This window comes from Heptranchias perlo, chromosome 28 (assembly GCF_035084215.1).
Source record: "Heptranchias perlo isolate sHepPer1 chromosome 28, sHepPer1.hap1, whole genome shotgun sequence".
Taxonomy (NCBI): Eukaryota; Metazoa; Chordata; class Chondrichthyes; order Hexanchiformes; family Hexanchidae; genus Heptranchias; species Heptranchias perlo.
Genome location: NC_090352.1, coordinates 31,494,391 through 31,520,730, shown reverse-complemented (window position 1 = coordinate 31,520,730; position 26,340 = coordinate 31,494,391). Strand labels below are relative to the sequence as shown.

General features: G+C 40.8%; 1 protein-coding gene across 1 annotated transcript in view; it reads left to right on the top strand.

Moving 5' to 3' along the window:
• Window positions 1-26,340, top strand: part of LOC137345011 (lissencephaly-1 homolog) — a 111,540-nt gene that overhangs the window by 9,929 nt on the left and 75,271 nt on the right. Inside the window, exon 2 of the mRNA XM_068008350.1 lies at window positions 16,982-17,214. Within this exon, the coding sequence (XP_067864451.1) occupies window positions 17,183-17,214 (32 nt within the window). The 5' untranslated portion in view covers window positions 16,982-17,182. The remainder of the gene's footprint in view (window positions 1-16,981; window positions 17,215-26,340) is intronic.

Here is a 26,340-nt window from a genome sequence, read left to right as displayed (position 1 = left end):
CCCACCTGATAGTTACACATATGCATTTGACAGCAGTAGTCACTGAATAGTGATGAGCAGAATCCCATTGCTTGATTTTTCCTCTGCTTGTCCTTGACACCGAAGCCAATTGCACAGCTCTTACAGCATTTCAACCTTTCTGAACAAGTCTGGTGATCGTACCTTCCTAATCTCTCTCTGCCTCAATACCACACCACTTGAGCTATTGGAGGAACATGTGGGATTTCTTAACGATGGACAGACTAGCTCAGAAATAATTCAATTTCAACAGCCAATATACTAGCTCTGTATAAGTACCAACTACATGTAACAACCTAAAACCTGCCTGCCAGCAAAATGAATCCTTTACTCTTAAAGTTGGGGAGCACAAATTTAAGCTTTCAGAGGAACTGCTGGTGCTATGGCTCCAATGGAATTGGAACAAATTTGGCAATCTTGACTGTGTAGTGTCAACCAAATACAGGAGATTTGGTAGTATGATGTACTGTGCATCATAAAGTAGCAGAACTTCAGTTCTCTCCACAATGCCTTGCACTTAACTTTTGATGTTAGGAGAGCCACCAAGCAGAGTAGATATACATTACTTTCACTTTTTCTTCCCCCCCCCCCCCCCCTCCCCCAGCTTTATAAAGAAGTGGACCTCCACTGTTATAACTTAGTGTTGATAGAGGCCTGGGGATAGGCTCATTGTCTTTGTTGTTAGCTGGGGACACAGTGTACAGGGACCAAATGAGGTGAATATCCATGTTAAGAGGGTAAAAGGCTTTTGAGGGGTTTATGGTCTTCATTTTTTTCGGCAAAACAATATAGGGGTTTCATACAAGTGTCCAATAATTTGGATGGATACACATTGTGAAGTATACCTGTTGGCATTGAGATGAATTTTTCTGCTTGATCTTAATGTCTCCATTTGAGAAAATTGGAGGGGGGAAATCACATGCAGATCAATGGACTGTTTTGTGCATGAAGTTTGGCAGTAGTGATATCATAATTAGGTGGCACAAGTGCTTCTGAAGGCACGGAGTACTACCTTGAGTAGTTTTTCTCCTGTTCTGCTAGATGCAAATCACCATCCATTAGAAATGTAAACAGCCGCCTCCAACAACACGAACCTCTACAGGCAGCTTGTAGATTGGTTGAGCACTTAGTCTGCATGTGTAGGCCAGAAATGTGATTTTCCCATTGCTTGCCTGCATGGATCACTTTCCGGAAAGGGTTGTGGCCAGTAAATGAGACACGAAAAGGTACAGTTTCAAAGTTGCTGACAGTGCTCAAGTTTGCCCATGAGTGTAAGTGGAATAGATTCTAGAGCAGCAGGAGCTCCATCATTCTGCATAATCTTCATCAAATGGAAACAATGCTGCAGTATAAAGAGGTAGTAACCATCTTTGGGATGTAGGTATGTCTAAGAGGTGAATTTTATTGCATGTCAGTATGCCAGGATCTAAGTATTTTACTGTTTGCTCTCTATCAATATCTATATCAGTGTTTTATATCCCAGCTCATATTAAAGATTGCCTTTTTAATAGTAAGTGCTCTTGACTACAGGTACACCTCTTAATTGATTCTATCCATCCAGGTAATCTAGATATTCACTTCACTTAGAAACTGTTCAGCCCAAATTAAAGATGGCAAAACTAGCTGCTGTAATATTTGAAAGAAAGGGCTAATTTCCAAGCAGTTTGGTGAAGCTGATCATTATGAAAGGACAGGGGATTTCCTGTGGGTATGCACATTTTCCAGAGAACTGCACAGATTAAACCTAGTAACATGGAGTTGTGTGAAATGACTGGCAAGAACATGGTCTAGCTAATTTTCCAAGAAGGGAATATGTTCGATTTTCTGTTCAACAATGCTAAGGAGAAAATTGGCAATTCACTATAGTATTGGGCAGTATTTAATTTTGTTCAGGAGCTGGTATGCACATTACTTTTTTTCCTTTTGCTCTCCAGTTTTCTTTTTTGAAGGTGTTGTTCTATGAGCACCAGACACCCTCTGTAAGTGGTTATTCTTCATGTGAACCAAGATGATGAATGTTGGTTATTTGACTTTGTATGGGAGGGCAGTGCAGCCAAACCAAATGCGATACTCATCCAACATCAATGTGCGTGCTTTTCAGCAGGAGTTATTGGATAGCAATCAGGAGTGGGAATGTTGGCTGATTTTTGTCCTATTCCAGCTCGGGCTGGAGTAGTGGGGCCAATTATAGCACCCCAATTATTGACAAGATCAGCCAGTGCAGTTGCTAGTCAGTACAAGGAGGACTTGGAGTTTAAGCAACCAAGATATAAATCTAACTTTGGCAGGACTAAAATACAAATAAAAAATAACAGCTTCCTTAAGTCTGTCATTGGTGAAAAGCAGCTGGGGTCATATTTCACATGTCCAGAAAATGGTGCTGTGCTCTGCAAAACTGTGAAGGTTTCTCAATTAACAAGTTGCCACTACATGTAATTTAGTTACTTAAAATTTCTTTTCAGCAGATGACCTTTTCGCATTTAATGGGCATATATACCTTGAAGTGCACAGTAAATTGGATTCTGTAAGATGAAATATGAGTTTTGATCAGCAATTTCTGTGACTGTTAAACAAATTGCTGTCTGTAGTTTGTGTGTAGTAAATAATGCGTTCTAATTGTATTTTTGTGCTTTAAGATAAAGCTACAAAAAACAAACAATTGTAATTTATTTCAGAAAGTGAGGCTTGAAGGGACTTTGTTTAAAAAAAAATTCAGTACTTGCATGGAAAATGTCAAATATGGTATATGGTTATGGCAAGATAACCAAAAATTGAAAACCCAAGTAAGCTTCCTGTGTACGAAGACAGATGTGAGAAGTAGTAGACAGAATGAAACTGAGTTGTAAGATATCAGACCTCTTGAATTGTGCCAGATAGCCAGATATTATTATATCTTAGTTTCTCAAGGATCCTCGGATGCATCTTATCCGGCCCCTGAGATTTATTTACTTGAAGTTTTCACAGCGGTTCGACAACCATACTGGTAGTAATGTAAATTGTGCCACAACTTACATCTGCAGCGCCTACTAGTTCCCTTTCCAGATCAAATAAGTTACCTGTCTCCTCGGTAAAAGCTGAAGCAAAAAACTTATTTAGCATTTTGTGTAGTATCAGTTGTCATGCACCTGATCCCATCATCAGTGGCCCCACTCTATCCCTCATTTTTCTTTTTCTCTTAATATAACTAAAAATCTTCTTATCCTTCACCACCTGCCATATTCAATTCAAAAATTTTCTTTGCCATTCTCATGTCTTTTTTACACTTCTGGCATGCCTTTTGGTATTAAATCAGTCTTAGTTCTGTGCCACTTTCCTTCATGGCCTCAAATGCCTTTTTCTTCTTCTTTGAGTTGCTTGGTAGTCCAGTTCAACCAGTCAGTGCTTTTAAGCTTGGTACCTTTGCTTTGCATGGGTACACATTGATCTGTTTGCATTCAGAATCACTTCCTTGCAGGAACTCCATAGTTCCTCTACTCTCAAACCTGTCAGCCCCACTCGGAAAAGACTTCTGAAGTGCATGAAGTTGGTTCTCTTAATATTTGGCAATTTTGTTTGGGTTTTTATAACCTCTTCAATCCTTGTAATGTATAATGTGATCAAGAAGGAAAGGAAGTTAGGAGGAAAAGAACTTGCATTTATATAGCGCTTTCCATGACCGCAGGACTTCCCAAAGCAATGTACAACCAATTAAGTATTTTTTGAAGTGTAGTCACTGTTGTAATGTAGGGAAACAGGGCAGCGAATTTATGTTCAGCAAGGTCCCACAAATAGCAATGAGATACATGACCTGGTATTCTTTTTTTAGTGATGTTGGTTGAGAGATAAATATTGGCCAGGACATTAGGAGGACTCCACTGCAGCTCTTCAAATAGTGTTAAGGGATCTTTTACATCCACTTTAGAGAGCAGATGGGGCCTCAGTTTAACATCTCATCCAAAAGACTGCACCTCCGACAGTGTCGCACTACCTCAGTACTGCACTGAAGTTGTCAGTCTGGATTATGTGCTCAAGTCCCTGGAGTGGGACTTGAACCTAAAACATTCTGACTCAGAAACGAGTGCTACCACTGAGCCAAGGCTGGTACCTAATTATGATCACTGGTACTTAAAGCCCCATCTACCTTTTGTGTTGGGGATTTGATCTTCCCTAGTACTCGATCAAATCCAAGATGTTTTCTCCCCTTGGCACTTCTACAAATGGAATCATAGAATGCCTTCATAAATGATTTGGAGCTAGGAAACACAAGCACAGTGGCTAAATTTGCAGAGGATACAAAGCTATTGAAGGTGATAGACTGCAAAACTGAACAGGATAAGCTACAGGAGGATTTGAATCTACTTGGGAATTGGGCAGACAGGTGGCAGCTAAAATTCAATGTAGATAAATGCAAAGTCTTTCATATATGAAATAGGAGCAGGAGTAGGCCACGTGGCCCCTCGAGCCTCAGATCATGAGAAAACGTCTTGGATTGACCTCAACTCCACTTTCCTGTCCGATCCCCATATCCCTTGATTCCCCTAGCGTCTAGAAATATGACTATCTCAGCCTTGAATATATTCAACGACTCAGCATCCACAGCCCCCGGGATAGAGAATTCTAAAGATCCGCAACCCCGAGTGAAGAAATTCCCCCTCATCTCAGTCTTAACTGGCCGACCCCATATCCTGCGACTATGCCCCCTAGTTCTAGACTCTCCAGCCATGGGAAACAACCTCTCAGCATCTACCCTGTCAAGCCCCCTTATAATCTTCCATGTTTCAAATAGATCACCTCTCATTCTTCTAAGCTCCAGAGAGTATAGGCTCATTCTACTCAACCTCGCCTCATAGGACAACCCTCTCATCCCAGAAATTAATCGAGTAAACCTTCGCTGCACCGCCTCTAAGGCAAGTATATCCTTCTTTAGATAAGGAGACTAAAACTTTACGTCGTACTCCAGGGGAGGGTCTCAACAAAGCCCTGTACAATTATAGTAAGACTTCATTTGTACTTCAACCCCCTTGAAATAAAGGGCAACATTCCATTTGCTTTCCTAATTGCTTGCTGTACCTGCATGCTAACTTTTTGTGTTTCTTGTAAGAGGGCACCTAAGTCTCTCAGAACACCCAACATTTAATAGTTTCTCACCATTAAAAAATATTCTGCTTTCTATTCTTCCTACCAAAGTGAATAACCTCATCTCCCCACATTATACTCTATCTGCCACCTTCTTGCTCACTCACTTAACCTGTCTATATTCCTTTGCAGACTCTGTGTCCTCCTCACAGCTTGCTTTCCCACCCACCCACCTCGGTCCCTTCATCTAAGTCATTAATGTAGATTGGAAATAGCTGAGGCCCAAGCATCGATTCTTGCGGCACCCCACAAGTTGCAGCCTGCCAGCCTGACAATGACCCCTTTATCCCTACTCTCTATTTTCTGTCCTTGAACCAATCCTCTAGCCATGCTAATATGTTATCCCCAACCCCATGAGCTCTTATCTTGTGTAACAACCTTTTATGTGGCACCTTATCGAATGCCTTTTGAAAATCCAAATATACGACATCGACTGGTTCCCCTTTATCTACCCTGCTAGTTACATCCTCAAAAATTCTTAATAGATTTGTGAAACACTATTTCCCTTTCATAAAACCATGTTGACTCTGCCTAATCATATTATGATTTTCTAAGTGCCCTGTTAGCACTTCCTTAATAATGGATTCCAGCATTTTCCCAACGACTGATGTCAGGCTAACTTGTCTTCTCTCTCCCTCCTTTCTTGAATCTGGGGACACAAAAATCCAGGAAGGCAATATTACTTAAATGAAAAGAAAATAATGTATATGGAAAATGAAAGAGACCTTGGGTGGGGGGGGGGGAGGGGGTCGGTCTGGATTGTCAATAAATTGAAGCTATTGCAACAGTGCTCGGTAGCCATGGGTATAGCAAATCAGATATATTAAAGGTTAATATTAAGACCAAATGGTGAGGTAATCCTTCCATTTTATAAATCATTGATGTGACTGCACTTAGAATACTGTATACATTTCTGGTCGCCACAGTACAAAAGGAATATTGTAGCTATTGAAAAGATACAGAAGAGGGCAACCAGAATAATTGTGGGGATGGAGGAATTAGATTATGACAAGCAATTACGTAAATTGGGCATGTTTTCACTGGAAAAGAGAAGGTTGAGAGTTAATATAATTGCTTTTTTTAGGATTCTAAAGAGACTAAATAATGTAGACTGTGACAAGCTGTTTCACCTTTTTCAGAACAGTGGAACCAGACAACACAGCCTGTGCTTGAAGGGGATAACTTCAAAACTAATCTCCGTGCACATTATTTCAGTGGTCAATCTAGGAAGGCAGGAGAAGCAGATAGTGTTGATTCATTCAAATGCAAACTAGGTAGATTTTTTTTCAGAAAATAATCTTTTGGGATTTGAGACGTGTCATATGGTAAGTGTAACATGCTTGGGAAGAACAGGTGATTTTGGACCTGTGGTTCACAAAGCTTTCCACGACTCATACCTGGGTCTGTTGTAGATTAATTGATATAAATAGATTACCATGATTAGTCAACAACTCCATTATTGTGTCATGCGACCACCAGGATGGTAGAAGGCAAATTAGATGGACCTTTTTTTTTAATCGAGCAGTTCCTATGCATGCAAGAAACCACACCAGTCGCCTGAGCCACTTTTCTTTGGACTTTTTGGGGTGTTGTCTGTAGAAAGCTAATGGATTTATTAAGGGACAAATGTATTGACATTTCTGTGGTCAAATAAGACTTAAGTTAACCTACATATATGTTGTATCTACATTATCAATATCATCTACAGATATATGTTGTATCTACATTAATTACCACATACCACATTTCTTAAGCAATTTACAGATAATTCATCCTTGTGCTTTTTTTTTAGGATTTTCTCTTTTATTCCTTGACAAACAACCCCCACCCCCCCCGCCCCGCCCCGTCCCGTCCCACGATGAAACGTTTGTTTGTCAGGTGGATGGGGCTCTATGGAACAAGGGTATTAGCCTTTATTGCATAGTGGTAGCCATGCATTTAGGATGTAAAGTTTTGTTGGGGGGAGGAGAAGTGCCTATGTTTTCCTGCCAGTTCCCCATTCCAGATAGTGGACAGTGAATTGTTTCATTTAACAGCATGATCCTAAGTAAGTTCAATTGATGGGTCAAGCTTGCTTCCGTATTATTTAATGTCCAGTGGACTACTGGTAGAGTTGCCATTTTTTCTCTGTGGTGTATTAATTGGTGAATTAATGATTATTTTTTACAGATTTTTTCAATTGTGCCAAATTCAATGTTTCATCCATGTTTATTGTTGCATCTCAGACTTTGACTGGATCTGATGATTATTGGTGATTTCAGTGAAACTTATTTCATGAAATAATGACGCCTAAATTTCCTATTATCTGTTGGTGCTGCTGCCTCCTTAGGGTCTGGCGGAACTCAACACTGATCCTCACAAACCTTTTTTTATAGGCTGAGTGACCAGCATTTGCTGTGCTGCTGGCTTCTTCTCCATCCTGTTCTTAATTAAAATTTTTGCCATTCAACATACTGAGATGTGGAAATAGTCTAAATGCAACAAGATATTGTAATTGACCAAGAACTATTGAATTGTGGCACTGTGGAGAACCATGGGTCGTGGCCTATTCAGATTTCTTGGTTTTGGTGGTTGGGTTTTATTGTTATCAAACTTTAATGTCCAGTGGCAATTTATCGGTTAAGCCTGATAAGCAGAAATCTTATCTTTATTCTTGGTCAGTAAATGCTAAAATGAAGTTAAGGTTTTATTCTGGTTCTAAAATGGCTAATGATTTTTGTATATTTTATGTTCATTGCTGATTAAGTACTGATGAGCAAATGCTAAAGTGTATCTAACTGCAGTTAAAGATTTGATGAGGTAACTTGTCTCTTTCTGTCCTGTGTGTTAAATTATCAAAAGTCCATTACAATGGCTGAATGTGTTGCTGAACACTAACTGGGTAGAACTAAACTAATTTTAGCCTAAAACTTGCAGATCATCAGTACTGAAGTATCCATCGTCAGCTAAAGATAAACCTTCAAAACCTTTTAAATAGAAGTGTTTTCTGTGATGTCAGCGGGTAGGGATGATAATGTTAATAACAACTTGCATTTATATAGTGCCTTTAACATAGAAAAATGAGGGAGGGACAAGCTCATGAAGGGATTTGAACACGGGGATGACTATTTTAAATTTGAGGTGTTGGGGGACTAGGAGCCTGTGTAATACAGTGAGCACTGGGGTGAATAAGTGAGCAAGGCCTGGTGCAGGATAGGATACAGGCAGCAGAGTTTCGGACGAGCTGAAGTTTATGGGGGGTGGAGGTTGGGAGAGCATTGGAATGGTTGAGCCTGGAGATGACACAGGCATTGATAAGAGTTTCGGCAGCAAGTAGGCTGAGGTAGATGCTGAGATGGGCACTGTTATGGAGGTGGAAGTAGGTAGTTTTTGATGGAGAGGCAATGGAATCGGAAGCTCAGCTTGGGGTCAAATAGGACGCTGAGGTTGTGAATTGTCTGGTTCAATCTGAGACAGCGGCCCGGGAGGGGTGCAATGGGTGGTGAGATTACCAAGTTTGTCCGGGGGGGGGGTCAAGGGCAATAGCTTCAGTCTTCTCAATCTTGATGTTTATCTGGAAGAAGCTGCGTCTCATCCTGGACTGGATGTTGTAAAACAGTCCCAACAACAGAGGCAGTTGAGAGGTTTTAGACTGCTGCTTATACCAAGATTTTGCATTTCAAAGTGTGGCTTTAAAGAAAGTATTTTTTCTCCTGTGAGCTGAAGCATAGCAACTCATTTGCAGGACTCTGGACAACAAACTGTACATCTTTCCATGATTCACTCAGTTAATTCCCCAACATGCTGTAGTATGCTGCAGAAAGATACAGCAGGTCCCCCTCAGCACTCTCCCAAGCATGATGCTGTGCTGGACTCCATCAGAAGAGATACAGAATATAGAACAGGTTCTGTGTGGAGATCGATTACTAGTGGAATCCGACAGGGATCCACGTTGAGTCCGTTGCTGTTCTAGATCTATGTTAATGGTTTAGATGATGGTGTTGTGGGTACTGTCCACAAGTTTGCGGACAACACAGTTGTGCAAATATCAGGACCCTCGAAGAAAAGCAGACTATAATCTGATCCGATGGAAGAATGGGCCTGCATCTGGCAGAAGTCTCTTAATGTGGATAAATGCAGTGTCATACATGTATGGCTAATGCGAAGCATATATATACCATACTTGGCACAGAATTAAAGTCTGTCAAGTGGGAAAGGGCCAAGACGTTACATGAATCCATTAAGGTGCACAGTCTGTGCCAACAGGCTATTGCTAAGTCAAATAGGGTACTTGGATGCATAAGGAGGACAATTCAGCATAAAACTATAGGAACTATAGTGTTTGTGTACAAGACCCTGATTAGGCTTTCTCTGGAATTGTTTTTAGTTTTGGTCCCCTCACATCGTGCGGAATATGGAGACCCTGGAAACAGTTTAAAGGAGGATTACAAGAATGATACCGAGCTTAAAAGCCCCTAGTTATCATGATAGACCTGGGGCTTTTTACTCTAGCATAGATATTGGAAAGATTTAATTGAAGTATTTAAAATGTTGAATAGGCTAGACTGTCTTTGTGGATAGAGTATTTGAGCTAGATGGGTTAGGGAAAATGAGGGGTTATGCCGATAAACTACACAAGCAAAGGACTAGGTTTTAACTTAAGCGGAGGGTTTAGATTCCTGAAACAAGTTGCCGGCTTGAGTGATGCGTGTGGATTTTCTGAGACAGAAGGTATGTGGGACTTGGGTTTGTACCTCATGGTCACTATAATCTCCTGGAACTTCTTTTTGATTGCCCCAGGTGGTCGAAGAGGAATTTTCCATATTTATTTCCCCTGAATTGGCCTAGGGTTTTTAAAATAGAGTTTTTTGCCTCTCCCAGGAGATTAATTGACTGCTGCTGGGATGGAACACTGTGAGTCGCAATGCTTTGTTGCATCATGACTTTGGGACAGGCTTGATGGACCAGCTTGTCTTTTTCTCTCTGCCTTTTCATATGTTTGTATAAAAGTAAGGAAGTACTCATGCAGTCAGATGGAGTGCTGTTCACACCTCATTTGGAAAGTATTAGTTTTTGGCTGCCCCATCTTAGGGAAGGTGAATTGGCCTTGGAGGAATCTGATAACGATTCACCAGGGTGATACCTGAGATGAAGGGACTTGGTTAAACTTGTTATGTACTTTGGAGATGAGGTTAAGGGTGATCTGATTGAGGTGTTTAAAATAATAAAGGGAATTGACAAGATAGATTCTCTAGTACAGCAGTCCAGAGCAAGTAAGTGTAATCCTACTATTCAAGCTGGGCAGGTTAAAAGCGAATCCAATAAACATTTTAAATACGGACTTGATAATGTGAAATGTACTGCTATAGTTGGTGAAAGATGCAGAATCAATTGAGATATCTAAAAGGGGGATAGGTACTTATTTGGGCAGTAAAGGTGTCTGCCGTTGCTAAATGGTAGCACTCTCGCCACTGAGTCTGAAGGTTGTGGGTTCAAGTCTCACTCCAGAGATTTGAGCATATAATCTCACTTGATACTTTAGTGCAGCGCTGAGGGAGTGTTGCACTATTGGAGGTGTTGTCTTTAGAATGAGCTGTTAAACCACAGTCCAGTCTGCACTCTGAGGTGCATGTAAAGGATCCCAATTCAAGGGAGTTCTCCGTGGTGTCCTGGCCAATATATATCCCTCAACCAATATTGCTATAACAGATTATCTAGTCATTATCCCATTGTTGTTTGTGGGACCTCGCTGTGCGCAAATTGGCTGCTTCATTTTCCTACATAACAACAGTGACTACACTTCAAAAGTACTTCATTGGCTGCAAAGCGCTTTGGAGCAGCTGGAGGACGTGAAAGGCACTATATAAATGTAAGTTCTTTCTTTAAGGAATATGAAGAAAGGAGGGTAATTGGGTTTAAAACACGGAGTTGTCATGAAGAAAATGACGGAGCAGGCTTCATGAATCTAATAGCCTACTGCTGTTCATATGTTTCCTATTGTATGTTCCTTGGGACTGGTTTCTATGTTGTCAAACAGCAGGAAAGCTCAAGTCTCTTTTAGAGTCTGCTGTCCAATCCAGTTTGCTGTGCCATAGATACTTTTTAAGAAAAGGGTAGTATTTAGTTTGCAGCAGGAATGTGCACTCATCAACAAGCATGAGGTGCTTTTTGCTGTCTTGAAGTTGAATGAATGCATCTAATACGATGTGTGGCCGAACTGACTTTTTTGCTCAAATTATGATTTTACATTCCTTACCATGTGGAGCCTATAGTCCTAAAAAAAAAATCAGGTAAATTTATTGAAGCATAACCTGGTTACTAATTATATTTATATTTACATTGATGAATACGGTCATTAAAACACATTTAGGAACAGAAGTAGGGGCATTCAGCCCCTTGAGCCTGTTCCGCCATTCAGTTAGATCATGGCTGATTTGTATCTTAACTCCAATTACCCGCCTTGGTTCTATATCCCTTAATACCCTTGCCTAACAAAAATCTGTCAATCACAGTTTTGAAATTTTCAATTGACATAGCCTCAACAGTTTTTTGGGAGAGAGAGTTCCAGATTTCCACTACACTATGTGAGAAGAAGCTGGGGTTGTACTCCTTAGAGCAGAGGAGTTTAAGAGGAGATTTGAAAGAGGTGTTCGAAATCATGAATGGTTTTGATAGAGTAAATAAGGAGAAACCATTTCTAGTGGCAGAAGGGTCGGTTACCAAAGGACACAGAATTAAGGTGATTGGCAAAAGAACCAGAGGCGACATGAGGAAACATTTTTTTTATGCAGAGAATTATGATCTGGAATGCATTGCCTGAAAGGGTGGTGGAAGCAGATTCAATAATAACTTTCAAAAGGGAATTGGATAAATACTTGAAGGGAAAAAATTTACAGGGCTATGGGGAACAGCAGGGCAGTGGGACTAATTGGATAGCTCTTTCAAAGAGCCGGCTCAGGCACGATGGGTCGAATGGTTTCCTTCTGTGCTGTAACATACCATGCTACTACTACTAAGTGCTTCCTGACTTTGTCCTTAAATGGCCTAGCTCTAATTTTAAGGTTATGTCCCCTTTTTCTGGACTCACCTACGAGAGGAAAGAGTTTATCTCTGTTTACCTTGTTAAATCCTTTAATCATCTTTTAAAATCTCAATTAGATCACCCTTGATCTTCTATACTGGAGGGAATTCAAGCCTAGTCAATGTACCCTGTCCTCATAATTTAACCCTGGTATCATTCTGGTGGATATGCACTGTGCCCTGTCCAAGGCCAGTGTATCCTTCTTGAGGTGCGGTGCCCAGAACTGAATGCAGTACTCCAGATTTACATTCAAGCTCCATAGAAAATCACAATTTGAATGATTCTTGAGAAATAAAATGAGCCAAGGAACTTAGCACAATTTTTTCGTAATCTGTAGAAGTCTTGAGTCAAAATTCTGACATTTGATCACTGATCTGTGCTGAGTTAGCTGATCTCGGCTGTGGCGACAGTTGGTGCGTCACCGCCTCTGGGTTAGGGAGGGGAAAGTCAGCCAGTGTTTGCCTCCTGATTGCTATGCAGCAGCTCTTGCTGGAAATGCATATATGAATATTAGGTGACGACAGGATTTAACTTGACTGCAATGGCCCCTGTGGTTAAATAGGTTGCTGATACTATTCAAGCTTACACATGAATACTAGCTGCTTGGGTGTGAGGTACCAGAAGATGCCTGGGGAACCATACCCTGGCAAGGGGATAAGGCCTTTAGCAATGGATGGAGCAAAAAGTTTGACGAAGAACTGATTCAAAGTAACCTTTCTCCTGGTATAAGCCCTGCAAATGTCTAAAATAGTAATAAGGCAAGTGTAAAGACCCTACCAATTGCTTTGATAGCACCCACAGAGATATGCTATTTTTAGTGCTTAAAGGGTTAATATTGGTTCACCAGAAGTTACTGAAATTGGCAAGATTTTCAGACATGCTGTGCTTGCTCAAGATCGTACTGTATCTGAATTAAGTCACTTTTTTTATTCTCTGGTTGTGGGCAATGCTGGCAATACTTCATTTATTGCCCATCTTCAGTTACTCTGAGAAGGTGGTGGTAGGCTGCTGCCTTGACCCACTACACTCTGATGATGCTAGATACATTTCTGTTTTGTAGGAGTTGTACAACTGGGTGGCTTGCTAGGCCACTTCAGAGAACATGATGAGTCAATCACCTACTGTGGGACTGGAGTCAAATGAATGCTGACCAGGCAGTGCTAGTAGATTTTGTTCATTGAAGGACATAAGTGAACCAGTTGCATTTTTACAACAATATATATCTTTTTCAAATTGCTTTGATTTGATTTTTAGGATCATTTTCTATGAAATTTGGCCGATTTCCAAAGAAGGAAAAGATTTCAGACAGTAGTAACAAAGGAGGAACATGTTCCATGTAACAGTTCTTCCATCAATTACTGAACATCTAGATGCATTTTATAAGACAACAGCAAAGGAGGGGAATCTGCTCATCTACAGATTTAACAGTGAATTGGAATTGTGTGGACCCTGAAGGGTTTTGTTCTTGGGTTGAATCTAAAATTTGTGCTGATGTAATTTTTGTGATTAGCTTTGTTTGGTTCATAAAGCTGTACTTATTTGATAATTGGAGGTGTTAATATTGCAAACACACCAGATTTGATACACCAACTGAAAACTCTTATTGTGGAGCAGTATGCAGATCCATTAACCGTAGAGGTGGAATATAAGTCCTCTACTGTACTTGGTACGTGATGAATTTCAATCGCAACCAGACTATTTTAGCATCAAGTCGCGATCAGGTATGTTATATGACATGGGAAGGGAGGAGGGAGATGCGAATGAAAAGCGAGTTATGCAACAAGTCTCATGTTCCCCACACCAGCTGGTTCAAGAGCCACATGTTTGAGAAGTGGGAATGGGTTCCCATTGTAGACTTCAAATAGGGAGAAGGAGCAGGAAAGAGAATAGAAAGAGTAACATATGCTTTAGATTAAAACTGAAATGAATGGGAATCAAATTTAATTTTTTGTGTACTGTTGATATGCCAGCAGTGCGCTAATGCATGAAAGGAGTTAAATTGCACTCTTTCCTCCACAGGCTTTGCCATATTTTCCCATGGAGTTGGAAAGCTCAGCAGTTTAATATCAACTTGAATTTCAAAATAAGTATAAGCATTATGAACAAAAAATTCGAGCTTTGATTTTTTTTCTCCTTTTTGGGCAGAGTTAATTGCAACATGTCCGTTGCTTCCAGTTTACTTGAATGCACATTAAGTCACCTGATTTTCCATTTGAAACTTGAGATTGTACAGACAGATTTAATATGGCCCATTTATTTTTTTAGATATGCTTTCTTCTGATTAATCAATGTTTATGTACCTTTGGCTTATAAATTGGCATTACAAGTATGCTTAGCTGTTTTGCAAACAGTATTTTTCTACTGTCCTCGTCTGCAAATGATACTGGAAAAGGCAATACAAGTTGCTGTAGAATAAAAACAAACTTTCATGTTGAGTTATTGTATGCTCTGATCATTCTCGGATTTTTAGCTCTGTAGTTGCAGCTTCATTAAATAGCTGTTTTCCAGAAGTATAATTTTATTCCCCCTCTTTCATTTTGTGGAGATGCCGGTGATGGACTGGGGTTGACAATTGTAAACAATTTTACAACACCAAGTTATAGTCCAGCAATTTTATTTTAAATTCACAAGCTTTCGGAGATTTTCTCCTTCCTCAGGCAAATGTTTCAAGATCTCCTTGAAGCCTACGCATTTATACATATTGAACAATAATACATGGTGTTTACAGACTGCCCCTGCAACTGCCCGTTGCCAAGGCAATCACCGTGTTCAGACAGAGAGGTGTTACCTGCAGAACCTCCGAATACACATTCAACAAAAAAACAAACAGGGAAAAAAAACAGAGAAAAAAAAACACAGAGAGAGGCAGAAACATCCGGAAGGCAGAGAGAGCCAGCAAATGACCCATTATATTAAAAACAGATAACATTTGTTCGCTGGTGGGGTAACGTGTAGCGTGACATTTTATTATATTAGAGGTGGAGAGTAGGTTCCTCCTAAACAAAGTCTTACTAATACTTAGAGCTAATTCAGGTCCGCTTTTCCCAAGAACGTATAGAATTTACAGCAGAAAAAAGCCATTCGACCCAATATGCTGGTGTTTATGCCTCATCCCACTCTACCTCATCTCACCCGATCAACATATCCTTCTATTATTTTCTCCCTCATGTATTTATCTACCTTCCCCTTAAATGTATCTGTGCTATTCGCCTCAACCACTCCATGTGGTAGCAAGTTCCACATTCTCACCACTCAATGGATAAAGAAGTTTCTCCTGAATTCTTTATTGGCTTTATTAGTGATTATCTTATATTTATGGCCCCTAGTTTTGGACACCCCCACTACTTGCATCTCTATAGCACCGTACACGATCTCAGGACATAGCACTCCACAGCCAATGAAGTACTTTAGTTGGGTCATCATTATTGTAATGTAGGGTATAATGTAAGTACTGTAGTTATCTATGTACTTTCAGGTGTGTATTAACTGCCCTCCAGACCTGAGCTCCTCATCCTCTGTTCTCTTCCCCTTTTCTTCACCCCCTCCACATTTCCTATCTCATCTGTTATGACATCCTTGCCTAACTTCTATGCTGTGGATGTCTCAGGATTCGGTTTCTCCAGGACAGGCTCATGACTGCCTTTATTTCAATCTGGGCATCTTGCTTACCTTACACACTCTCTTTCCATGTCACCCACTACCTTGCTAAAATCTGTTTCCTTTAATCTTATGTGCCAATGTTGTGAGCAATTCTTGGTGTTTAGACACACACCTAAACTCATCTGATCTCCTCCAATTTCTCTCCTTTCCTCCGTCAATCTAATCCTCCCCTCAAATTCTTCAACTTGCATCTTTGGCCACCCTTTTGGAACTCCTTGTCAAAATCAATTGCCTTACTTATCCCTGCCCCCTCCCCCCCCCCCCCCCCCCCCCCCAAAAAAAAATACCTACCTCGGACCATGCTTTTGATCTCCCTCTGCCTCCAATTTCCTTTACTTCCTGCTCAATGGCCACTTCTTTTCCCTCCCCCTCCCCATGAAGCACTCTGAAATGCTGTTTTGTGAGAAGTGCTGTGTCAGTTTAAGTTGAATTATATTTTGTTACTGGCCCTATTGAAATGTATCTGTGCATGTCACATCAGTATTACGAAGTACCCCTTTTAGGGTCTTGTTATAAACTTTTCATTGTTAAGTGAAGACTGCGGTTGGTGTTCTGTTATTTCTCGTGAGAACAGCAACTTGAAATTGTTGGGTACACTTCCTACATATGTAATAATTAGAAAAAAGGAGAACCGTGCACTTTTTACAAATGTATGTTTTAAGTGATGGAGCAGCTTTAATTATTTTACTACTAAATGCTTATAATATTGCAATTACAATATTGCTAGCTCAGTTAATTACTGAAACAATATTATTTTGCAGACATAAATAGATTGGATTGAAAGGATTTGCAATATGATTGGTGATAATTTCACTGATACTGCAATTCTGCCATTAACCTGCCTGCTCATATGCCCGCCCCCCCCCCCCCCCCCCAAAAAAAAACAGTACTTAAAGCAGAATAACACATGCTATTGTTTCTGTCTCCAAAATAGACTTCTTTATCCTTGCTATTATAATTTAAAGATCATCATAAACTTAAGGTAAACGCCACTCTCAAATTGGAAATGTTCCCTTTGTGGTTCTGTGTTTATAATTTAGGCAAATAAAAGTGTTTTGAAGATAATTGATGTTTGTTGTGCATAGTAAATATTTATTCTGATTAATTTCTTTCTAATTTAATTTACAGGTGAAATGAATATTGGTTGTTGAATGTCACCAAGTCCCATTTTTGATTCTTGGATTTGGCTTCTGAAAAGGTGTTTTGTGTTGGCGTAGGGCCACTGTGTGGCAGTACTCATACTAAATTAGGAGTTTGCAAGGAATTTGGATCTCCTGTGGAGGCGGCAGCAGCTGCTATACAAATCGGACTTGATTTCGCACAATCAAAATGGTGTTGTCACAGAGACAAAGAGATGAACTGTAAGTACTCCAGGAAAATAATCTTATTCTATTACAGTATGGGTTTGAGCTACATTGCAGATTGAACTTGTGTTTTTTGGTCTGTTACCTATTTAATGTGCATATATTTTTTTTAAAAATAAAACTGCATTCTTCAGTCTCTAGCTTCAATTATCAACTCCAAAAAACATGAAGTGCAACCAATATATTCTAAAACTTGAATCCCCTTTTTTGTACAGAAAGTTTGGTGAGCTTCACAAGACGCAATTAAAATTAACATTAAAGCCTAATAAATGATGAATTGAAGAGCTTTAAATGCACTGGTTGTACATGTATTTGTAATACACTATTCCTCATCAAATGTGAAATTGTTTAGTGTTACTGAAGTCTATTCCTGTTTGAAGTTGCTTAATTTGAATTTGAATTTTTCTTGCACAAAAAGCCCTCAATGCTTCTTTATTCACATTGCTTAATTTGAATTACTGGATAATTTTTTTTTAAAAGCACAAAAAGCAATTTTCAATCAGCAGGAGTAGATTATGTACCTTGTTGGTAGTGCAACAAATAGAGGTGTTTGTCACCCTGCACAAAAAACAGAATAATTTTGTGGAATCATAATCTTTTGTGAAGATATTATCCAGTACATGTGGAATATTCAAATTCATTGCAGGTTTGCTGAATTCATTGTTGGTTAGTGAAAGAAGATTACACGTGATATGTGTCATACAACGCAATCATCACTTTAGATGGCCTATAACCTTGTAGCGCTTTCCAAGATGCATGTTGAAGTTTTAAAACTGGCTTTGTTGGATGCATGAGATACCAGTTTTATGAACTAATCTGCCTTAATTCAGTCACTACTAAGGATGCAAGGTGGCTTCACCACTGTAGCTATGGCAGAGTACACTTGGACTGTAGCAAGTATTCTCAAAACAGTAATGTAGTTAATGTTCCACTCTTAAACTTTGCTCCACAATGAAGGATTGCATTTATTTTTCAGTGCCCACCTGAATGTAAAATAACAATTGTAATTAGTCTTGGTTTGTTTATATTATAAAATCCTTCAGTTTCTTGGACAAAGGGGGAAAAAAATGTAAGATATCTTGAAATTTCAGATCTGGAGATATTGAAAGTGCAGTCACTTTCGAGGTATGTATGTATGTATGAGTTTGTCCAAAAGCAACATCGAACTGTTGTCATGCCCATCTGCACGCAGAAAAAGGGAAAATAACTGCCTAACGTATGTACTTTTATCATGTCAACTAGTTGCTGTTTGTATGCTAAATTTCATTTCTGAATTAGTCCACTTCAAGAAAAAAAACTCCACATTTGAATTGCTGTGTACCTTTGATTATAAAGGGAGGTAACAGTACCTACTGTTGTTTCAACCTTCATTTGATCCTGTTTTATGGTTTAAAACTGCCTTTTTGTTTTATTAGAACCGAAAGCCTGGGGATTTGTTGAGAGCAAACCATGCTTACAGTAATTCCAAAGTGGAGGACTGAAAGCAGATCTCTCTTTTGCGGGAGAGGGCGCCTGGTATGAGGGTGCCCAAAGAAGAGGGAAAGTGCGTTAAGCAATTACCCGTCAAAAATCACATTGATTAATGATTTATAGATCTAAATTACAGTAGTACTGGGTGATTTAATTTGGCATTTAGAAATATTGATTGAGTGTAACCCCTTTCTAATACATTTTTACAATTAATAAGACCCTTTAAACTTCTAATTATATTTTAGATTCTAATGTCAACACCGTGGTTATTTAATATACAAAATTATTTTTATAGTTACATACTAGGGAGCTGAATAAACTCTAATATTGTTTAAAATTAGTGCTCTTCAAATAATACACATTTAGAAAAGCTCTACATCATAAATTTATGGAGTTCTTTTCCTAGATTACAAGTGTACATTGTTTTAAAGGTGGTCACTTGTTCTCAAATAAAAGCTTAAAATACATTGTAAAAGAGAAAATGAAGTGTGTGGGTTTTTAAAATCCGTTTTCTCCTTCCCCTTCATCCTCTCCTAAAGATGTTGGTGATTCCTGTTTGGGTATGGTCCCAAAGGTGCTGGTTACCCTATGGAATCTGCCCAAGTGACTGCTCATACCTGAGCCGAGATGGTGGAAGTCTGACTGTTTCGGGAGGGAAAAGCCTGGTTCTTTTCTCATCCAAGATGCACTTTCCAGCAAGGGTTATTGGATTGTAATCAAGATCAGGTACCCTGGCCAACTTTTCTCTCCCTATTCAAGGCGCGGAGGCCAATTCCACAAACCTTATTGCCACTTGGCTAAGATCAGTTTTTGTTTTCCGTCTGTACGGTTTGGTTACAAGCTATCTTTACCAACAGCTATCAGAGAACTTTGAGTTTACTGAAAAGACAATTTTTTTACAGATTGAAGTGAATGCCTGATGTATGGATTATAAATCCAAGATGTTGAATCATTTCTTCAATATGTTTGTAAGATCACATTTAAAATGTTACATACAGTTTTGGTCATCAGTACATTTAATTGCAATAGAGCGAATTCGAGACCAGGAAGGCAAGGGTTATTATCGTTACAAACCTGTTGCATGGGCTATATGTAAATCTTTTTTTTATGTAACTGAACCTTGAACAGCTAGATTCTTTGAACGGGGATTTTGGTGTGACAGTAGAATCAAAAGCTTAAGCTTGGGGCCTGATCGTGATAAATGAGGCTGAATTATTGATAACTGGCAGTTACTGTAGTACAAATCCATTAAGGTAAATGAGCTTGATGGGCTAGTCTGTAGCATTGTTGCACATCATAGTCACTTGGTGTTGCTGCTTGAGTTTTTGGAGCAAGAAGTTTGGACTTTTTCATCTCCCACATTCACACTTGCTTCAGGCATTTACTTCAATCTGTTCAAAAGTGCCTTCTGCTCCCTTTGCTTCCTATCCAAGACCCTAGCCCTTCATCATGCCAGCTTCAACCCCTATCACTGTATTTTTCTTCCACCATTTCCAAGTTCATTGGTTCTGTGAGATCTGCTTCTTTCGCTTAAGATGCACTCCCCACCCAACTCCTGATCAATCAGTTACATTTTCTTGCCCCAATGTTTGCTCACATTGGAAATGTTCCCTTAGCTCAGACAACGCCATTCCTTCCCCTTAAAAACTGCTGTCACCACTCTTGACACCTCTGTCCTTTTAGATTACTATTCCATCTCCAACCTTCCTTTCCTCTCCATATCCAACTTCATGCCTACTTCTCCCACAATTCTGTTTAAATCCCTTCAGTCTGGGTTCTACCCACAACGCCAAGCCCACCTTGAGGAAAGTCACCAACCGTATCCCCGTGATTCTGACCATGTCAAATTATCTCTCGTTGCTCTAGTGTGGCTCCACTCTAGCCCTGTTATGATGCAGCCAGCCAACCTGCAACCATGTGTTCTCTTCCCACTGCTGTATGGCACCTTCTGTATACCCCAAAGCTCCACTGTAATCTTCCCCTCTCCTTTTCCTCATTTGCATATTGCCTTCCAGTGACATAATCATAGACATGGGTATGCTGATAATGCTCAGTTCCACCTCTCCACCATTTCCCTCAATACCATGACTATTCCTTTCTGTTAGATTGCCTGTCCAATTTCAAGTTGTGACAAGTCATTTTCCTCCAGTTAAACGTTGGGAAGGCCAAGGTATTGTTTTTGCCCCCTGGAATAAAATTAATTTCCCTGCCAATGATTTAGTCTCCCTCTCCATCTGCTCACTTGGCTGCACTGCACAGTGCACAACCTCTGTGTCCTGCCGGACCAGAAGATGAGCTTCAAACTCTTTATCCTAGTTACTGCCAAGACCACGTATGTTACCTCCACCACATTGCTTATCTCAGCGCATCCCCTCCTTCCACTGCAGGCAAAAGTCTTAGCCATGCCTTCCTTGTCTCCATGGCTTAATTTCTCAACTGTCGTGCTCATCAGCCCCTCCATCACCCGTGTCCTTTCCCATACAGAGCCCCTTTTGCTTGTCAGTCAGATCCTTACTGACTTAGACCTGCTCCCTATCTCCCTGCATACCAATTTCCAAAATATTCATCCTCATTCATAAGTGCCTTTACAACTTAGATGACCCTTGTGTCCTATCCCAAGACCTTCATTCCTTCAACTCTGACCTCCTGTGCCGCTCCCTCCTTGGGTTTCACCATTGGTGGTAAAGCTTTCAGCTGCCTTGGCCCTACGTTCTGGAATTCCTCCCCAATTGCTGCTGCTGCTTTCTCCACCTTTTAAATGCCTTCACAAAAACCATCTACTGAACCTAGTCTTTGGTCACCTCTCCTAACGCCCCAACCTTATTTTTTCCCTTCTGTGAATCATCTTGGGACATCTTTCTATATGTAGGGTGCAATATAATGCACTTTAGTGGTTGTTGTTTGCATACCTTTTAAGAGTTTAATACCTATTGGCATTGTACACTGAAGGGGTTTTGATTTGGCATCTTCCAACAGAAGCCCTGTAAAGTAACTAAGCTTTAAAATGTATCAAAGGAGGTTTTTAAGTGCGGAAATCAATATCGTAAGTTTAAAATTTATTGAATAGAAAAGGTGACTTGTAAGTTGGCTGCCTTTAAATTAGAATTCTTGAGGGTAAGGAAGGAGAACAGATCTTATTTTAAAACTAGTATTTGGTTACCAATAGCATTACATTTCTCTTAAAAAGAAATACTGCCAATTTAAGGCTCCATTATAGTATCATAGTCAGTACAGCACAGGAGGAGGCCATTTGGCCTGTCGTTTCTGTGCTGGCTCTTTGAAAGAGCTATCCAATGAGTCCCATTCCCCTACTCTTTCCCCGTGGCCCTTTCATTTTTTTTCCCTTCAAGTATTTATCCAATTCCCTTTTGAAAGTTACTGTTGAATCTGCTTCCACCACACTTTCAGGCACTGCATCCAGATTATTACAGCTCGCTGTATTAAAAAAATGTTTCTTCATGTCGCCTCTGGCTCTTTTGCTGATCACCTTAAATCTATGTCCTCTGGTTATTGACCCTTCTGCCACTGGAAACAGTTTCTTCTCATTTACACTGTCAAAACTGTTCATGAATTTGAACACCTCGCATCAAATCTCCCTGTAACCTTCTCTGTCCTGAGGAGGACAACCGCAGCTTCTCAGTCTTTCCATATAACTGAAGTCCCTCATCTCTGGTACCATTCTAGTAAATCTCTTCTGCACCTCTTTAAGGCCTTAACATCATTCCTAAAGTGTGGTGCACTTGAACACAATACCCCAGTTGAGGCCTAGCCAGTGTTTTATAAAGGTTCAGTGTAACTTCCTTGCTTTTGTACACTCTGCCTCTGTTAGTAAAACCGAGGATCCCATATGCTTTTTGAATAGCCTTCTCAACTTGTCCGACCACCTTCAAAGATTCACGTATGCGCACCCCCAGGTCTCTATGTTCCTGCACCCCCTTTAAAATTGTACCATTGAGTTTATACTGCCTCTCCTCATTCTTTCCACCAAAATGCATCACTTCACACTTCTCTGCGTTAAATTTCATCTGCCATGTGTCTGCCCATTTCACCAGTCTGTCTGTGTCCTCCTGAAGTCTGTTACTATCCTCCACATTGTTTACCACATTTCCGAGTTAAATTCCATGTCATCTGCAAACTTTGAAATTGTACCCTCTATACCCAAGTCCAGGTCATTAATAAAAAATATTAAAAAAGGTATAATACTGACCCCTGGGGAATACCACTGCATACTCCATTCTGAAAAACAAGCATTCACCACTACTCTTTACTTTCTGTCCCCAAACCAATTTTGTATCCACGCTAGCAATGTCCCTTTAATCCCATGGGCTTCAATTTTACTAACAGGTCTGTTATGTGGTACTTGATCAAATGCCTTTTGAAAGTCCATATACACATCAACCACACTACCCTCATCAACCCTCTCCGTTACTTCATCAAAGAACTCAATCAAGTTAGTCAAACACGATTTTCCTTCAACAAATCCGTGCTGACTCTTTTATTAGCTCATACTTTTCCAAGTGCCAATTAATTTTGTCCAGGATTATTGTCTCTAAAAGTTTCCTCACCACCTACGTTAGACTAACTGGCCTGAAATTGCCGGGTTTATCCCTCTTCCCCTTTTTTTGAACGGGGGTTTAACATTTACAGTCCTCCAGTCCTCTGGCGTCATCCCCATATCTAAGGAGGATTGGAAGATTGTGGCCAGAGCCTTTGTAATTTCCACCATTACTCCCGTCAGTAGCCTAGCATGCATCCCATCTGGACCGAGTGACTTGTCTACTTTGAGTACTGCCAACCTTTTCAGTACTTCTACCTATTTTTATCCGAACCAATTTCTCGACGACCTCCTCCTTTACTGCTACAATGGCAGCATACTCTTTTCTAGCTCAATTGCTAAATTTAAATCTGAGATGGATAGCTTTTTGGCAATCAAAGGTATTAAGGGATATGGGCCAAAGGCGGGTATATGGAGTTAGATCACAGATCTGCCATGATCTTATCAAATGGCGGAGCAGGCACGAGGGGCTGAATGGCCTACTCCTGTTCCGATGTTCCTAAGACGGATGCAATGTATTCATTTAATACCACAGCCATGATCTCTGCCTCCTCTTTTTTTGTCCCTAATTGGTCCCACCCTTCCTTTGACTACCCTTTTACTGTTTATATGTTTATAAAAGACTTTTGGGTTCCCTTTTCTGTTAGCTGCTAATCTATACTCATACTCTTTGCCCCTCTTACTCCCTTTTTTAGATCTCTTCTGTACTTTCTGTATTCAGCCTGGTTCTCTACAGTATTATGAACTGTACTTTCGTCATAAGCCTCCTTTTTCTGTTTCATTTTAATCTCTATCTTTTGTTATCTAGGGAGCTGTAGTTTTGGATGCCCTTCCTTTCCCCCTCGTAGGGATGTCTACTCTATACCTGAACCAACTCCTCTTTGAAGGCCTCCCGTTGCTCATTTACTGTTTTATCTGCCAATCTTCGATTCCAAACCACCTGGGCCAGATCCCTCACTGAAATTTGCCCTCCAGTTAAGCATTTTCATATTTGATTGTTCCTTTTCCATAACTATTCTAAACCTAATATTATGATCACTGTTCCCCAAATGCTCCCCCAATGAAACATGCTCTACCTGCCCCACTTCATTCTCCAGAACTAGATCCAGCACTGGTTCCTTTCTGGTTGGCTGGAAACACACAGTTCCAGAAAGTTCTCTTGAACACATTTCAAGAATTCCTCCCCCTCTTTGCCTTTTACGCTGTTACTGTCCCAGTCTATATTGGGATAATTGAAGTCCCCCATTATCACTACTCTATAGTTCTTGCAGCTTTCTATAATTTCCTGCAGATTTGCTCCTCTGTCTCGGGTACGGTAGCATAGTGGTTATGTTACTGGGCTAGTAATCCAGAGGCCTGGACTAAAATCCAGAGTCATGAGTTCAAATCCCGCCACGGCAGCTGGCGAATTTAAATTCAATTAATTAATTAAAATTCAATTCATTAAATAAAAAAAATCTGGAATTAAAATACTAGTATCAGTAATGATGGCCATGAAACTACCGGATTGTCGTAAAAACCCATCTGGTTCACTAATGTCCTTTAGGGAAGGAAGCCTGCCGCCCTTACCCGGTCTGGCCTATATGTGACTCCAGACCCACAGCAATGTGGTTGATTCTTAATTGCCCTCTGAAATGGCCTAGCAAGCCACTCAGTTGTAAAATCTCACTACGAAAAGTCATAATAAGAATAAAACCGGACGGACCACCCGGCATCGGACCACTAGGCACCGGACACGACAACGGCAAAACACCAAGCCCAGTCGACCCTGCAAGGTCCTCCTTACTAACATCTGGGGACTTGTGCCAAAATTGGGAGAGCTGTCCCACAGACAAGTCAAGCAACAGCCTGACATAGCCATACTCACAGAATCATATCTTTCAGCCAACGTCCCAGACTCTTCCATCACCATCCCTGGGTATGTCCTGTCCCACCGGCAGGACAGACCCACCAGAGGTGGCGGTACAGTGATATACAGTCAGGAGGGAGTGGCCCTGGGAGTCCTCAACATTGACTCTGGACCCCATGAAATCTCATGGCATCAGGTCAAACATGGGCAAGGAAACCTCCTGCTGATTACCACCTACCGTCCTCCCTCAGCTGACGAATCAGTCCTCCTCCATGTTGAGCACCACTTGGAGGAAGCACTGAGGGTAGCAAGGGCACAAAATGTACTCTGGGTGGGGGACTTCAATGTCCATCACCAAGAGTGGCTCGGTAGCACCACTACTGACCGAGCTGGCCGAGTCCTGAAGGACATAGCTGCTAGACTGGGCCTGCGGCAGGTGGTGAGCGAACCAACACGAGGGAAAAACTTACTTGACCTCGTCCTCACCAATCTACTTGTCGCAAATGCATCTGTCCATGACAGTATTGGTAGGAGTGACCACCGCACAGTCCTCGTGGAGACGAAGTCCCGTCTTCGCACTGAGGACACCATCCAACGTGTTGTGTGGCACTACCACCGTGCTAAATGGGATAGATTCAGAACAGATCTAGCAGCTCAAAACTGGGCATCCATGAGGCGCTGTGGGCCATCAGCAGCAGCAGAATTGTATTCCAGCACAATCTGTAACCTCATGGCCCGGCATATTCCTCACTCTACCATTACCAACAAGCCAGGGGATCAACCCTGGTTCAATGAGGAGTGTAGAAGAGCATGCCAGGAGCAGCACCAGACGTACCTAAAAATGAGGTGCCAACCTGGTGAAGCTACAACTCAGGACTACATGCATGCTAAACAGCAGAAGCAACATGCTACAGACAGAGCTAAGCGATTCCACAACCAACGGATCAGATCAAAGCTCTGCAGTCCTGCCACATCCAGTCGTGAATGGTGGTGGACAATTAAACAACTAACGGGAGGAGGAGGCTCTGCAAACATCCCCATTCTCAATGATGGCGGAGTCCAGCACGTGAGTGCAAAAGACAAGGCTGAAGCGTTTGCAGCCATCTTCAGCCAGAAGTGCCGAGTGGATAATCCATCTCAGCCTCCTCCCGATATCCCCACCATCACGGAAGCCAGTCTTCGGCCAATTCGATTCACTCCACGTGATATCAAGAAACGCCTGAGTGCACTGGATACAGCAAAGGCTATG